Source organism: Phascolarctos cinereus, unplaced genomic scaffold (assembly GCF_003287225.1).
Source record: "Phascolarctos cinereus isolate Bilbo 61053 unplaced genomic scaffold, phaCin_HiC Scaffold_9;HRSCAF=440, whole genome shotgun sequence".
NCBI lineage: Eukaryota > Metazoa > Chordata > Mammalia > Diprotodontia > Phascolarctidae > Phascolarctos > Phascolarctos cinereus.
In genome coordinates, this window is record NW_027556402.1 from 100,910,134 (window position 1) to 100,925,657 (window position 15,524).

Here is a 15,524-nt window from a genome sequence, read left to right on the forward strand (position 1 = left end):
CAACTCTTTTCATGTTTTTCTAAATTCAACCAGCTTATTGTTTCTTATAGCATAGTAGTATTCCATCATAATCATATACCACAACGTGTTTAGCCATTCCCCAATTGAAGGGCAGCTATCATTTTAGCCAGTCTAATAGGTGCAAGTTGATATCTCAAAGTTGTTTTAATGTGTATTTCTCTAATCAATGATGATTTAGCATTTTTTCATATGACTATATATAGTTTTGATTTCTTCATAAAAATGCTGTCCGTTCATATCCGTTGACCATTTATCAATTAGGGAATGACTCATATTCTTATAAATTTAACAAAGTTCTGTACATATTTCAGAGATGAGACCTTTATCTGAGAAACTGTCTATAAATTTTTTTTTCTGGATTTTCTGCTTTCCTGCAAATCTTGGCTACATTGGTTTTATTTGTACAAAAACTTTTTAATGAATGAAAAATTACACCTCACATACTCTTTCTCTTGTTTATACATAAATTGTTCTCCTATCCCTGTCTGATGGGTAATATGTTCCATGTTCTTCTAATTTTTTATGATATCTTTCTTTCTATCTAGATGATATATCCATTTTGACCTTGTCTTGGTAAATGCTTTAAAATACTGGTCTATGCCCAATTTTGCCAGACTGCTTTCTAGCTTTCTCAACAATTTTTACCAAGTAATGAATTCTTATCCCCCAAATTAAAAACTTTTACATTTATAAAACAGAAACTTACTATAATAATTTACTACTGTGTGTTATATGTTTACTCTGTTCACCACTGATCTCCTTTCTGTTTCTTAGCACGTACCAGATAGTTTTGATAGTTACTACCTTATAATGTAGTTTAAGATCTCATTTTGCTAAATCTCCTTCCTTTACATTTTTCATTAGTTTCTTTGAAATTATTGACCTTTTGTTCTTCCAAGTGAATCTTGTTGTTTGTTATTATTTTCCTTCCTTTTTTATTAATTTATTTATTTTTAGTTTTCAACATTCACTTCCACGAGATTTTGAGTTCCAGATTTTCTCCCTGTCTCATCCCTCCTCCCACCCCAAGATGGCATGCATTCTAATCTTCCCCTAATCTGCCTCCCTTCTATCTCTCCCTCCCCTTCTCTTATCGCCTTCCCCTTCAATTGTCCTGTAGGGCAGGGTAGATTTCTGTACCCCGTTGCCTATATATCTTATTTCCCAGTTGCATGTGAAAACAATTTTTTTTAACGTTTGTTTTTGAAACTTTGGATTCCAAATTTTCTGCCCCCCCCCATTGAAAAGTCAAGCAACTCAATACAGGTTATATATGTGTGGTCATGCAAAACACTTCCATAGTATTTATGTTGTAAAAACTAAGTATATTTCCCTTCATCCTATCCTGCCCCCCGTTTATTCCGTTCTCTCTTTTGACCCTGTCCCTCTCTCTCTATATGTATATGTATAGGTATGTATATGTATATATGTGTATGTATATATGTATGTGTATTTGTCTGTATATATGTATATATATACACACAAACACACATGTATACATATATGTATGTGTATGTATGTTATATATATGTGTGTGTTTATGTGTGTACACACACACACACACACACACACACACACATAATTTTTTCCCTCCAGCTACCCTAATACTGACAAAGGTCTCATGAGCTACAAATTTCATCTTTCCATCATGCAGGAATGTTAACAGTTCAGCCTTAATAAGTCCCTTATGATTTCTCTTTCCTGTTTGCCTCTTCATGTTTCTCTTGAGTCTTGTATTTGAAAGTCAGATTTTCTATTCAGCTCTGGTCTTTTCATCAAGAATGCTTGAAAGTCCTCTATTTCACTGAATGTCCATTTTTTCCCCTGAAGGATTATACTCAGTTTTGCTGTGTAGGGGATTCTTGGTTGTAATCCTATCTCCTTTGCCCTCTGGCATATTATATTTCATGCTCTGTGGTCCTTTAACGTAGAAACTAATAAATCTTGTGCTATTCTGATTGTGTTTCCACAATATTTGAATTGTTTCTTTCTGACTGCTTGTAATATTTTCTCCTTGACCTGGGAACTCTAGAATTTGGCTACAATATTCCTAGGGCTCTTTCGGGAGATGATTGGTGGATTCTTTCAATTTCTATTTTGGCCTCTGGTTCTAAAATATCAGGGCAGTTTTCCTTGATAATTTCTTGAAAGATGATGTCTAAGCCCTTTTTTTGATCATGGCTTTCAGATAGTCTAATAATTTTTAAATTCTCTCTCCTGGATCTATTTCCAGGTCAGTTTTTTTCCAATGAGATATTTCACATTATTTTCTATTTTTTCATTCTTTTGGTTTTGTTTTACAATGTCTTGATTTCTCATAAAGTCACTAGTTCCTAATTGCTCTATTCTAATTTTTAAGGAAGTATTTTCTTCAGTAAGATTTTGGACTTCTTTTTCCATTTGGCCAATTTTGCTTTTGAAGGCATTCTTCTCCTTATTGGCTTTTTGGACCTCTTTTCCATTTGAGTTAGCTATTTTTTTAAGGTGTTATTCTCTTCAGTATTTTTTTGGGGGGTCTCCTTTAGCAGGCTGTTGACTTGTTTTTCACAATTGTCTTGTATCACTCTCATTTCTCTTCCCAGTTCTTCCTTCATTTCTCTTACTTTCTTCTCAAAATCCTTTTTGAGCTCTTCCATGGCCTGGGACCAATTCATATTTTTCTTGAAGGCTTTGGATGTAAGAGCTTTGACTTTGTTGTCTTCTTCTGGTTGTAAGTTTTGATCTTCTTTGTCACCAAAGAAAGATTCTATGGTCTGACTCATGATCCCAGCCAATTACTTGAGTTATAAACTCTTTGTTAAGGTAGGGGGTCTGCTTCCAGTGTGTAGAATGTACTGTCCCAAGCTTCAGGGGTTTTGTGCAGCTGTTTTCAGAGATGCTTGTAGGGACCTGTAAATTTTCAGTTCTTCCAAGGTGGTATGAAAAGGGGTGAGGTGTTTGCTACTTTCCTGGCCTGTGCTCTGGTGACAAGCACTTTTTTCTGCCTTGGGCCTGTGAGACAGATTTCCTCTCCACCACCACTACAAGCTCTACCACCCCAGCACTCCTCCTAGCCCCAGAATCACCACCCAGAACTGTGACCTAAATCCAAGCACAGTCAAAGCAAGAGAATCCTGCATCAGCAGAGAGATCCTTGCAATCCCCTTCTGATCAGCCACTTGATTCTCCCTCAATCTGTGGGCTGGAAGCTCTAGAAGCAGCTGCTACGTGGAGCCACGTGCAGGGACTGGGGCTGGGACTAAGTTTCTTTCTCAGTACAATCAGACTTTTCCTACTGACCTTCTTTGGCATTTGTGGGTTGAGAAATCTGGAAACTGCCACAGCTGCCCAGTGATTCAGTCCTCTGAGGGCTGCTCCAGGTTCACTGAGGCCTGTTCTGCCTGCATGCCAAACTGCCTTCCTCTCCCTGCCCGGCACGATATACCTTTCCAATCTACAATCCAGGTTGTCTTGGGCTGGAAATGTGTTTCAAATTTTGTTTCAAATCTGTCTTTTTATGGGTTCTGCTGCTTTAGAATTTGTTTAGAGCCATTTTTTACAGGTATTTGTAGGGGTTTGGGGAAGAGCTCAAGCAAGTCACTGCTTTTACTCCGTCATCCTGTCTCTGCCCTATTATTTTCATTCTTACTGTTATTTTCTCAGCTCTGTCCAGGGCAACCTTGGGCATTCCTCTCCACCCCTAACATGTTTACGGCCCTAAGCCACAATGTCCCACAACTGTTCTTCTCCTCTGCAGTCTCTCCTAGCTGTAAACCTCAGTTCATTCCTCTGCCCTTGAACTGAAACCAGGGATTCTGCTCTCCTGGAAGTGCCCACAACCTGCAGGGTCCCTGCCCCTCTGCTTCTGGGCATGTGCTCATTCCTCCTCACCCAGAGCCGCAGCCTGGGACCACGTCTGATTAGCACCACTGGCCCTGGCATTATAAGACACCAGAAGGTCCTTCATTCTTTCCCTGATCAGTTGTCTGACCCCCATACTGTCTGTAAGGTGAAAGTTTCTGCTGTGAGCTGCCTCCCAACCCAGCTGCCCCCCAAGGCTTGCTGTTTGTTGATTCAGCAGTCTTCCCAGAGATGTTTGCCCTTCAATCTTTTCCAAGGTCCTCTCAAGTTGTCTTAGAATGACAGCTTCTTTACTCTAACTTTTATTTATTTCTGCCATTTGGCATTCACTTTGAGGTGGTGTTCTGTCTTGTCTTGGGGGAAAATTTGGAGAGCCTGGTATTTTCTGACCTACTCCACCATCTTCAGATGGCTGAGTTATTCATTTTTGTTTTTACAAAAGCAGATGTTTATGATAGCAATTGAGTACTAGGCCATTACCACAAGGAATTATGGTAAGGTTGCCTGTACTTAATGCAAGCTATGAATGATAGAAGCCATGTATACCTCACTGCATCATGTAGAGCTTAACTAGTAAACTCTATTAGATCTGAAATATTATAGACAAAACCATTGTCCACAGCTACTCAGACACAGCATTGACAAAAACTTAAAAATGGTTTTTAATAGATAGCACCATGCAGAATATTCATAATTGTCAAATGACAGTGAATGAAAAGCTTGTAAAATGTAGAGACACAGTGGGAGAAGTCAAAACTGTGTGTGAAGAAGACAAGGTACATATCATTATGGTGGTTCTTTCTGCTACCAGGATTGTCCTTGTGATGCCATCACTTAGTATCCCGAAGATGAGCTTACAAGCCAGTAATTATCTGAGGAAACAGTGGGGAATCCTGTAACACATCACTGAAAGCTGTAAAAAGTTTTGCATCTATCAAATAAATACCAGCAAGATATGTCCTGGTGTCTAGATTTATGCATCGGAAATGTATGTCTTTTATGGATGGTTAGATGATTAATCTCCACAAAACAAATGTATTCCTTAGAATATCCTATTTAGTACAACCAACAAACTGTACCAGTGCTAAATAATTATCATCGATCTCACGGTTGTACTGATTTAATAATTGATTCATAAAAAAGGAATAGGTTTTGCCATCCTAAATGCTCAGCCAAACTACATGGAATGAAAAGTTTTAAAATATATGAGGATGTGGCTGTCCTTGTTGTCCTGTCTGCTATTGGACCAACACCAAGGATGCTTGCAGTGAACATTTGGGAATAAGCTATTGCATCCTAATACAATTACAAATAGCATTTATTTTATCCACCTGGGTCAGTAGTCTGCAGAATACTGAATATAAAGAAATATTAGGATAATAACTTGTATAAGGACCATTTGTACTTGAACCTCATCAAAAAAGATGAGAATAAAATAGTGATTATTGTTGTTAGCTATTCACATAGCTCTTTGCAAAGTGTTTTGTATGCATTATCTCAAGTAGGTGCTGTTATTACTCCCATTTCTCAGATGAAGAAACTGGTGCTCATAGAAGTTAGTTCACTTGCTCACAATCACACAGCTAATAAGTATCTGTGCTGAGGTTTCCTTTAATCCAGGTCCAGTGGTCTACTGTGTTACACTCTCCAGGAGTGAGAGATTGAATATGAGAGTGCAAGTAGATCATCAAAGGGCAACTTCTGAGAGAACACAGAATCCAGGACACAGAGGGGTTGGCTTTGGGAAGAAAGGTCATACTTTGGTCAGAGACTACGGCAAAGGAAGAAATAGTCGGGATGGTGTAAGGCCCTTCTGAGAGATAAAATATAGAAAAGGAAAGCATCACAGAACATCACCTTTTACACAGGTTACTTGCTTCTGCTGTCCTGTGAACGAGGCTTTCTGGCCTCATGGGAAGAAAGATTTAATTTATTTATTAGGCAGCACACAGGACTCAAAGGCAGATGACATAATCTAATGAGATCTGCATACTTGTTTCCCCTTGCTATTTATTCTCTAGATTTGAGGATTATTTGTTTGATAGAGCACTATCTCTAATCACCTATGTTCTGTTTCGCTATGTTCTAGGCTCTTCCCTACACCATAGCTCACTACTCTTCTGTGTCGTCATCCAGCCTTTCCTCCAGTCTTCTCTAGTAGCTTACCTCATCTTTTGTATTTCTTCCCTATATCCCCACTGCCTTCACACATGTTTGGGTTACTGTTAATACTAATAATTATAAAATCTGTGCTGATCCTGCCAAGCTATCATTCAACATCTGCCCTCTATTTCATTGCCAGATACATAGTTTATTTACCCTCCCTGCCTCTATTTCCATACAACCCATTTATCAATTCTTTGCAGTTTGGCTTTTGATCCCACTTCCCTACTGAAATGGCCCTCTTAATAACTGGTAAGTTCTTTGCCCCATGACAGGCACATCAAAAATATTTGTTGATTTGAATTGGATGACAGACTATGTTGAGATGTCCTCAGAAAATTGCAATTAATTAGTATTTTTAAATCATATATTTAATCTTCATAACCACCTTCTAATGTATATATACAGTTTTATTCTGTCTAGTTCTAGCTATGTAGCAGACTTTTTCCTCTCCTGAATCTGTCATTTCTTGGTAGTAAATTAGGTACTCAAGGAAGCAGATTAGCTCTTTGCAACCCTAGGGTACTATTTAGCTTATCAAGTACTGGTGAGGTCATTGTTTTAGCATCACAGTGTAGTTAAAAGGATAGTTAATTTGATGAATGTTGGCAGCATATTTGGATGATAAGAATATTTTCAACATCATAATCAAATACAGGCAGGCAATAGCGTTTTGTCTAGATGAAATCAAATTTAAAAATAAAGGGAAAATACATACATAGGTATAGATATATAACATGTAAGTATATAGTTTTATATATGTACATATGTACATAATTTAATAAAATGAAAAAGCAAAATAGAAGTTTAGAGGATATATGAATATAAGGATATATGCAAAATAAAACATCTCTTTTTCATCTGATTAAATTATAACTATATATCTTATATTACTTAGATAAAGATTTATTTCTCTTTTAAATTTGATTTCTTCTGGAAAAAATACTCTTTTGCATGTGCGTCAAATGTAATCTATGATATTTACCCATTTGATGTTTTTTTTCTTCATTCAAATATCTTATTACGTATCTTGTATGTAGTTTTATTTGGTGAAAAACTTCCCATTTCTACCATATATACCTTAAAAATGTCTACCCATCAGCAAAATTGTTACCACCATAACCCTCTGTGAAATGGACTTTTAAGTTCAGAATTATAATGTAGTCTTTCTTTTTATTGAAAGAAAACAACACAGAGAAATTTCCCTCCTCCCCACCTAGAATAAAAGGTAAATTTAAAACTTTATTAGTTGGAAAAATTTATTGACAAAAAATTTATCTACACATATAACCTAAATCTGTGCTAATGAGCAATATTCCATTGTAAGTTAGTGTGTAGAGCAGTAAACTAAGCCTCACAGTTCATCACTGTTCAGTTCCTTGTGCTTTGCCAACCTGAGTTTGAGCCCTGGCTCTACCACTTACTAGCTGGGACAACTTGCACATCATTGAGTATCTCTGAGCCTCTGCTACCTCATCTTAAAATGAAAATTCTAATACCGGCATTATGTATCTCCCAAGGTTGTTGTGTAGGGCAAAAGAGATAACATGGATAAAGTAATTTAAAATTTGTAAAGCACTTTATAAGTGTGATTATTATTATTACACCGTAAAATAGTTATAGCCTTCTCTTTCATTTTTAGGAGAAGAAAGAAAAAAAAGAAAAACACGAGAGAAAACAAAAGAAGCATGTTGTTCTTTATGCATCTGAATCATTTCCTCGATGGAATTCTCCAAGAAAACTTGCCCTAGCAAAAAATTGAGAATTCAACTTCCAATCCTGTCCAATCTTTATTTAACAGTAACCAATTTAAAAGGGGTTTCTGAACATACTTTGTGTATTTTATTTTTAGAATGGAAATTCTATTTAAATTGCAATTCCGGATGACTGTTGTAATATGAAAGGTTGTTTGGAGTTTAATGATCAAAACACTATACAGGCTTATAGATAAGCAGGTTGTTTCAAAAGCCAAGATGTAGATTATTTCCATTTAGACCAAAAAAAAAAACCCCTGCTATCATGTCCTTTAAATTCTTCAAAATTAGGTGACTTTTAGTCTTGGTGAATACATATATCTCAGATCCCTTTATGAAACAGAATCATTTTATTTTGCAAACCCTCAAGGTACTATGATTATTGAGGTGCTATTTAAATATGAGAATTGATAGTACTTTTAGGTTTATTTTTTTCATATTTATTCACTGGAAAATATATGTAACATTTCCCTTATCATAAAGCTATTATTTTTGCACTGAAGAATTTTGGAACTCTGCCAAGTTAATTTTTAATGAGTAGAGATAGTGCTCTATCAAACTAATAATCCTCAGAGCTTCTCTTTAAAAAAATTATCTCGCTATTTCCTTTCATTACCCCAAAAGAAACACAGGTTTTAAAAATAAGTGCATTTTAACACCTCTGTTCTAGGTTCAAGTGACAGTCACAAGCACTTTTTAAAAATCCTTCTTCTTCCTTCTAAACTCACTTTCTTTCTTGTTCCATAATTATACCAGAGGGACTAAGTGCTCAATAATACTATAGTATTGTCTTTATTCATTTGTCAAGAAAATTCCACAGGAATTCAAAGACAGCACCATTAATATTTTCCAAGAAGGCAGTAAATTTGACAGTGGCAGTTCTTGTGCCATCTTGCCTGATCCTCCTTGTGACTAAAGGCATGCATTTGAAAGCAAGGTGGCCATGGACATGTGTGCAGGGGTTGGCAATAGAACCATCTTCCCCTGCATACAACCCTTTGGATGCAGTAGGACCATGGGGTTTTTTGTCTTGTTTTGTTCTTTTCTTTTTTTAACTAACCAAGCTACCTAGAAACAGATGAAATATATGCACTCAGAATTAGAGTGTTGCTTTAGTCTAGAATGGAATACATAGAAAGAAATGGGAAAATTACAAAGTCTAGCAAGATTTTGGTATTGAATCAGCTTTATAAAAAGTGTTTGAACTCTCACAGCCAAAGAGCAAGTTTAGCTGTCCAAAGAAATTAATCATGAAGAAACGGGTGGTTTTTAAGATGATGTTGCAGCCATCTGATATAGTTCTTATCACTAATGGATTGAAGTTAGGATTTCATAGACTATCAATTTTATTCAGACTTTATTCTAGCAGCCTAGAAGTTGCTCTTGGGTGTAAGCCTTTCAGTAACACTGCAGATTAAAAACATTATTCATCCTTCAGACTGTCACCTAGGAGTTTAAGACTATACACTGATAATTTCATTCATTCCACAGGATGTGTGAAATATTTTCAAGTTCAAGAGCACTGTTCTGGGAATTAACAGCATGTTTTAAGGAAGAGAACTTTTTTTTGTTTACTGTAAACCAAAGCAATCCTGAATCTGGTGAAAGTGTTTTTATCAGTAATATCTGAAAGATATCACTGAATTCTGAAAAGATCAACAAGTAACCAGAAGCCAGCATGTTGTTTAAGAGATATACATATATGCCAGTGTAACAAAGATTCAGTTTCAACACTAGCAGTATGCTCTGTTTGGGGCTGTGAGGCTTCCTTTGTCTGTGAGATTTCCTGATTGTAGTAACATATTGGAGGCTTAACATTCAAGATTTGCATAATCTTCCTCAAGAGTTTTGTGAACTCCCCATACTTGTATTAAATGTGTATTTTTTTCAGTTACTTGGCCTCATTATTTATTAACTTCTTTTTTCTGTCAAGGGCACCACCATCTTCCCAGTTTGTAGCTTGAAAATCATCCTCCATTTTTTAACCCTCCCTCATTTGCCAAATCTTGTCAGTTCTACCTCTGCAACCTGTCTCTTATCTGTTCTCTATCCTAATTCAGGCCCTCACCAACTTCCACCTAAATTATTGTAAATAGCTTCCCAATTGACCTTTTGCATCCCATCTCCCTTTTCAGAACTCCAAATTGATATTCCTAAAGCCCAGTTCACTTCCCTGCCAAAGTTACTTCAGCAGCTTCCTGTCATGTGTAGGATGAAATAGCCTCCTATTAGGCTAGAGCCATACTGTGAAGGGGGACATTAAATGTCTTTTTACAAACTGATTTCATATTCTTCATATACACATTGTATATTCCAGACAAATGGGTCTAATTGCTGTTCCCCGACATGATGTTCCATCTCCTTCTTGCCTTGTGACACAGGTGCACAATAGTTTCTGTTCTCCAGCTCCACTTCCCAGAAATCTTAGTTCCCTTTAGGCCAAACTCTGGTCCACCAACAGTTGTTAATGCTTTACTCCCAACCCAAAGAAATTCTTTTCTATTGTCTGTATTTTGCATTCCTTAAGTAGAATATAAGCTCCTTGAGAGCAGAAATTGTTTAATTTTTATATTTATATCCCCAGAACCTAACATAATGCTTTGCACATAAGTGCTTGAATGGCCTTTTGAATTTAGTTGAACTGATTTGAGTGAACCTCTTTTGACCATCTTGTCTATGTGCCTGTGATTGCCTGGACAGGCTATCATAAAGGCTCTAAGGCTAGATACTGTAGCATCACTGAACATCTGGAACGAACAGAGGCTGTACTGCCCAGAAGCTGAGGGCATTTAGGGGACAGGGCAGAACTTTATAAAGGGAAAAGTTCTTTTTTTCTTAAGATCTTTCTGTGGTTAGAGGAAACCTTATGGGGCTGGGGGAACAGGAAAGCCCATCCCCTTAAAACTCACTTCCATTATGTAGTTGACAACTTCTCATTTAAGAGTAATCTGTGCTTGAATTATACAGATGCAGCAGCATTCTTCCCCACAGTCAGAAATAAGCCAAGTTAGGGAAAAAACATGCAGAGCTAATATTTTCTCTCGAACCCCCAAAAGAAAATAAAATCTAATCTTTTATTTTTTGGCCTTATGACCTTTTTATTATTTGTGAAGTAAAAGTTGTTTTTGTCAATTCAGCTATAGAGACAATTTGCATATTAGATTTTTTTTTCTTCCAATAAACTACAAACATTGAGTGTCTACTATGTGTAAGGCACTGGCCTAGATTCTAGGGGAGATACAAAGATAAATGAGATATGCCCACTGTCTTCAAGGAACTTAAAATCAAAAATGTGTATTTGTCATAAGAGGTGAATAAATAATATCAGTTCAGGTAAGGTTGATTCCCCTTCTAACTGAGGTGATCAGGAAAGGCTTCATGGAAATGCATGGCATTTGATGAACTACCTCTCACTAATGAGACACATTTTTGTTCAAATATTCCAATTAAACACATATGTTTATAAAAGCTTATTTTTATCATGAGACTGCTTAACTTGAAAATAAATTGCTAAAGTAATAACTTTTAAAGAAATGAGAGGGTTATGACAAGATTACCAGAAGCTGAAAGTTAACAAGAGGCATAACAATGGATGAATGGAAACAATACTGAGAAACTACATGAACTATTAAACATATCCAGGGTTCCATAAGTGCCAATTGAGGGATAATGAATAAATGCATACATAAAGCATCTATATATGACATTTTGGATTTTAAAGAGCTTTGCTTCAGTAAAAATAACTATGGAGAGAAAAAAACCTGATAAAAGTTTGGGGTCATATTTTTATTTCACTTCTAAAATACCAGGAATTTTCCACAAACAGTTGAACTATATAGAGCCTGATTTTTTCCCCTAGCCAAACCTATGGCAAAATATTAAGCTAAGTATCCAGATTTTTGCCATCTTTTCAATGATATTTTACAGGGACTCTCAATTCCACATAGGTACTGTTTAGTGCAGTATTGTTACTGATGACTTTCTCCTTTCAACAATGACTTGATTCCTACTCCTACCTGGGTGGTCAGATATCCACTCTACAATTAAAGAAGTCTTTCCTTTACCCAGTTTTCACTGCCAGTTAGAGTGGGGACTGGGAAAGGACTGAGGTTTTGCTTATTTTTGGAGAACAGGGAAGGATTTGTCCTGGGATGGAAAATGTCAAAGGGGTTTGTTGTTGGGGGGAAATGGAAGTTAAGGTGGTTCACAGAAATGACCCCTGAATTAGAACCCAAGATCCTCATTCTATAACCCTAGCGAGCATGACTATGTACAAAGGCTGATGTACTGATTTTTTTTTTAATTAATGTCCTCAACTCAGAGGACCTACACCTTCAGACTATCCCAGTACATGCATGGAGGGTCATACTTTTGATCTCCCCATTGCCCACCAGGGATGCACTCTTACTTTTCCCAAAGTTCAAGCCTTCAACAAGAAGAAGACACCAGACTAGCTGTCCTTCCCAGGTCATCAAAGTCACTAAACAATTATCCTGTGTTGCTTGGTTTTTGCAATTGTTTCCTTTTGACACTCTATATTAATGCAACCTGGCTAGTGTAAGCCACATTTTTTCATAAATGCTCTAGCATACCACCTAATTTCACATGTCAGTTATATTTTAACCCACCTCAGTAGATGGCTACCTAAGCATCATCTCACTGCTCTTCCTATTAGAGTACATACCAACTTACCAGGATCCTGCTATTGCCATCAAATCTTCCTTATTTTTCTATGGAACGTGGGAAACCTCTCTTACTTTAGGATATATGGCCTCACCTTTTATGGGAAATGTATGGCATCTCTCATAGCAATTCTGGATCATATAATTAAATTGTAAGGGATCTCAGAAGTGATCTAGCCTAGTCCAATCTTCTTATAGATGAGGAAACTGAGACTTGGAGAGATTAATTGAATTGCTAATGGATATACAGATAGTAAGTAAAAGAGCCAGGATTGGAAACTCTTTGTTCTAATTTCCGTAACTCTAGCTCATCTTCTCTGTGTCAGGTTTCTCCTCATCTCATTCTGCCTAATTTTCCCCATTTCAGAATGACATTTTCCTCCCTCTCCACTGCTTTGGACAACTACCATAGTCCTGTCAGTTATCTGCACCTGGTGATTGATTTTTTTTTTCCAAATTTTTCTCCCTTTTCCTCCCCCCCAACTTCCCCAAGAAGGCGCACAATCTGATATAGGCTTTACATTTACATACCCATTAAACATATTTTCACATTAGTGAAGTTGTAAGTAAAAATTAAAACCAATAGGAGGAACCATCAGTAAGATGAAACAAAACTCAACAGAAGGTAAAAATAAGTGATAGCGATTCAACTTCCATAGTTCTTTCTTTGGATGTGGACAGCATTTTCCATCCCGAGGTCTCTGGAGATGTCTTAGATCCTTGTAATGCTGAGAAGGGTTCAGTTTAACAATCTTAGTCATTGCATAACGTGGCTGTTATTGTGTACAAAGTCCTCTTGGTTCTCCTCACTTCACTCAGCATCAGACCATATAAGTCTTTCCAGGTTTTTCTGAAGTCAGCCTGTTCATCATTTCTTATAGCACAATAGTATTCCATTACATTCATATACTACAACTTGCTCAGCCATTCCCCAATTGATGGGCATCCTCTCAATTTCCAATTCTTTGCCACCACAAAAAGAGCTGCTATGAATACTTTTGTACATGTGGGTCCTTTTCCCATTTGTTTGATCTCTTTGGGATATAGCCCTAGAAGTGCTATTGCTGGATCAAAGGGTATGCACATTTTTGTAGCCCTTTGGGCATACTTCCAAATTGTTCTCCAAAATGGTTGGATCATTTCACAACTCCACCAACAATGTATTAGCGTTCCAATTTTCCCACATCCTCTCCAACATTTATCATTTTCCTGTTTTGTCATGTTGGCCAGTCTGATAGGTGTGATGTGGTACCTCAGAGTTGTTTTGATTTGCATTTCTCTAATCAATAATGATATAGAGCATTTTTTCATATGACTATAGATGGCTTTAATTTCTTCATCTGAGAACTGTCTGTTCATATCCTTTGACCATTTCTCAATTGGGGAATGGCTTGTGTTCTTATAAATTTGTCTTAATTCTCTACATATTTTAGAAATGAGGCCTTTATCAGAGAGACTGGTTGTAAAAATTCTTCCCCAATTTTCTACCTTCCTTCTAATCTTAGTTCCATTGGCTTTGTGCAAAAACTTTTCAATTTAATGTAATCAAAATTATCCATTTTGCTTTTCATAATGTTCTCTATCTCCTGTTTGGTCATGAATTCTTCTGTTCTCCATGGATCTGATAGGTAAACTATTTCTTGTTCTCCCAGTTTACTTATGGCATCAGCCTTTAAAAGTCCTCATTGACTATTGTGTCTTGCATATTTAACCTATTCCACTGATCCACCTCCCTATTTCTTAGCCAGTACCAAGCAGTTTTGATGATTGCTGCTTTATAATACAATTTAAGATCTGGAATTGCTAGGCCACCTTCCCCTGCATTTCTTTTCATTAGTTCCTTTGATATTCTGGACCTTTTGTTTTTCCAAATGAATCTTGTTATTATTTTTTCTAACTCTATAAAATAATTTTTGGTAGTTTGATTGGTATGGCACTGAATAAGTAAATTAGCTTAGGTAAGATTGTCATTTTTATTATATTAGCTGGGCCTACCCATGAGCAACTGATGTTTTTCCAGTTATTTGGATCTGATTTTATTTGTGTGAAAAGTGTTTTGTAATTTTGTTCACAGAGTTCCTGGGTTTGTTTCGGAGGTAGACTCCTAAATATTTTATAATGTCTACAGTAAGTTTAAATGGGATTTCTCTTTCTATCTCTTGCTGTTGGGCTTTGTTGGTAATATATAGAAATGCTGATGATTTATGTGGGTTTATTTTATAGCCTGCAACTTTGCTAAAGTTGTTTATTATTTCAAGTAGTTTTTTACTTGATTCTCTAGGATTCTCTAAGTATATCATATCATGTCATCTGCAAAGAGTGATAGCTTTGTTTCTTCTTTGCCTATTCTAATGCCTTCAATTTCTTTTTCTTCTCTTATTGCTAAAGCTAAGGTTTCCAGTACAATATTGAATAACAGTGGTGATAATGGACATCCTTGTTTCACCCCATCTTATTGGAAATGCTTCTAGCCTGTCCCCATTACATATAATGCTTGCTGAAAGTTTTAGATAAATGCTATTTATTATTTTAAGGAAGACTCCATTTACACCTATGTTTTCTAGTGTTTTTAATAGGAATGGGTGTTGTATTTTATCAAAAACTTTTTCTGCATCTATTGAGATGATCATGTGGTTTCTGTTGGTTTTGTGTTGATATGCTCAATGATGCTGATAGTTTTCCTAATATTGAACCAACCCTGCATTCCTGGTATAAATCCTACCTGGTCATAGTGTATTATTCTTGTGATAAGCTAGTATTTTTTTAAAATTTTTGCATCTATATTCATTAGAGAAATTGGTCTATAATTTTCTTTCTCTATTTTGACTCTTCCTGGTTTAGGTATCAACACCATATTTGTATCATAAAAAGAATTTGGTAAGACTCCTTCTTCACCTATTTTCCCAAATAGTCTATATAGTATTGGAATTAATTGTTCTTTAAATGTTTGATAGAATTCGCATGTAAATCCATCTGGCCCTGGAGATTTTTTCCTAGGGAGTTCATCAATGGCTTGTTCAATTTCTTTTTCTGAGATGGGGTTATTTAAGTATTTTACTTCCTC

The 15,524-nt window shown here is 36.3% G+C and overlaps 1 protein-coding gene across 5 annotated transcripts in view; it reads left to right on the plus strand.

Annotated features, from left to right (window-relative positions):
- MAP9 (microtubule associated protein 9) overlaps positions 1-15,524 on the plus strand; it is a 114,259-nt gene that overhangs the window by 44,834 nt on the left and 53,901 nt on the right. Inside the window, exon 14 of one of the 5 annotated variants that reach the window (XM_020994012.2) lies at positions 7,667-9,672. The exons of the other annotated variants lie outside the window; for them this stretch is intronic. Within the exon in view, the coding sequence (XP_020849671.1) occupies positions 7,667-7,786 (120 nt within the window). The 3' untranslated portion in view covers positions 7,787-9,672. Of the gene's footprint in view, positions 1-7,666; positions 9,673-15,524 lie in introns of those variants that run through there. 5 annotated transcript variants of the gene reach the window in all.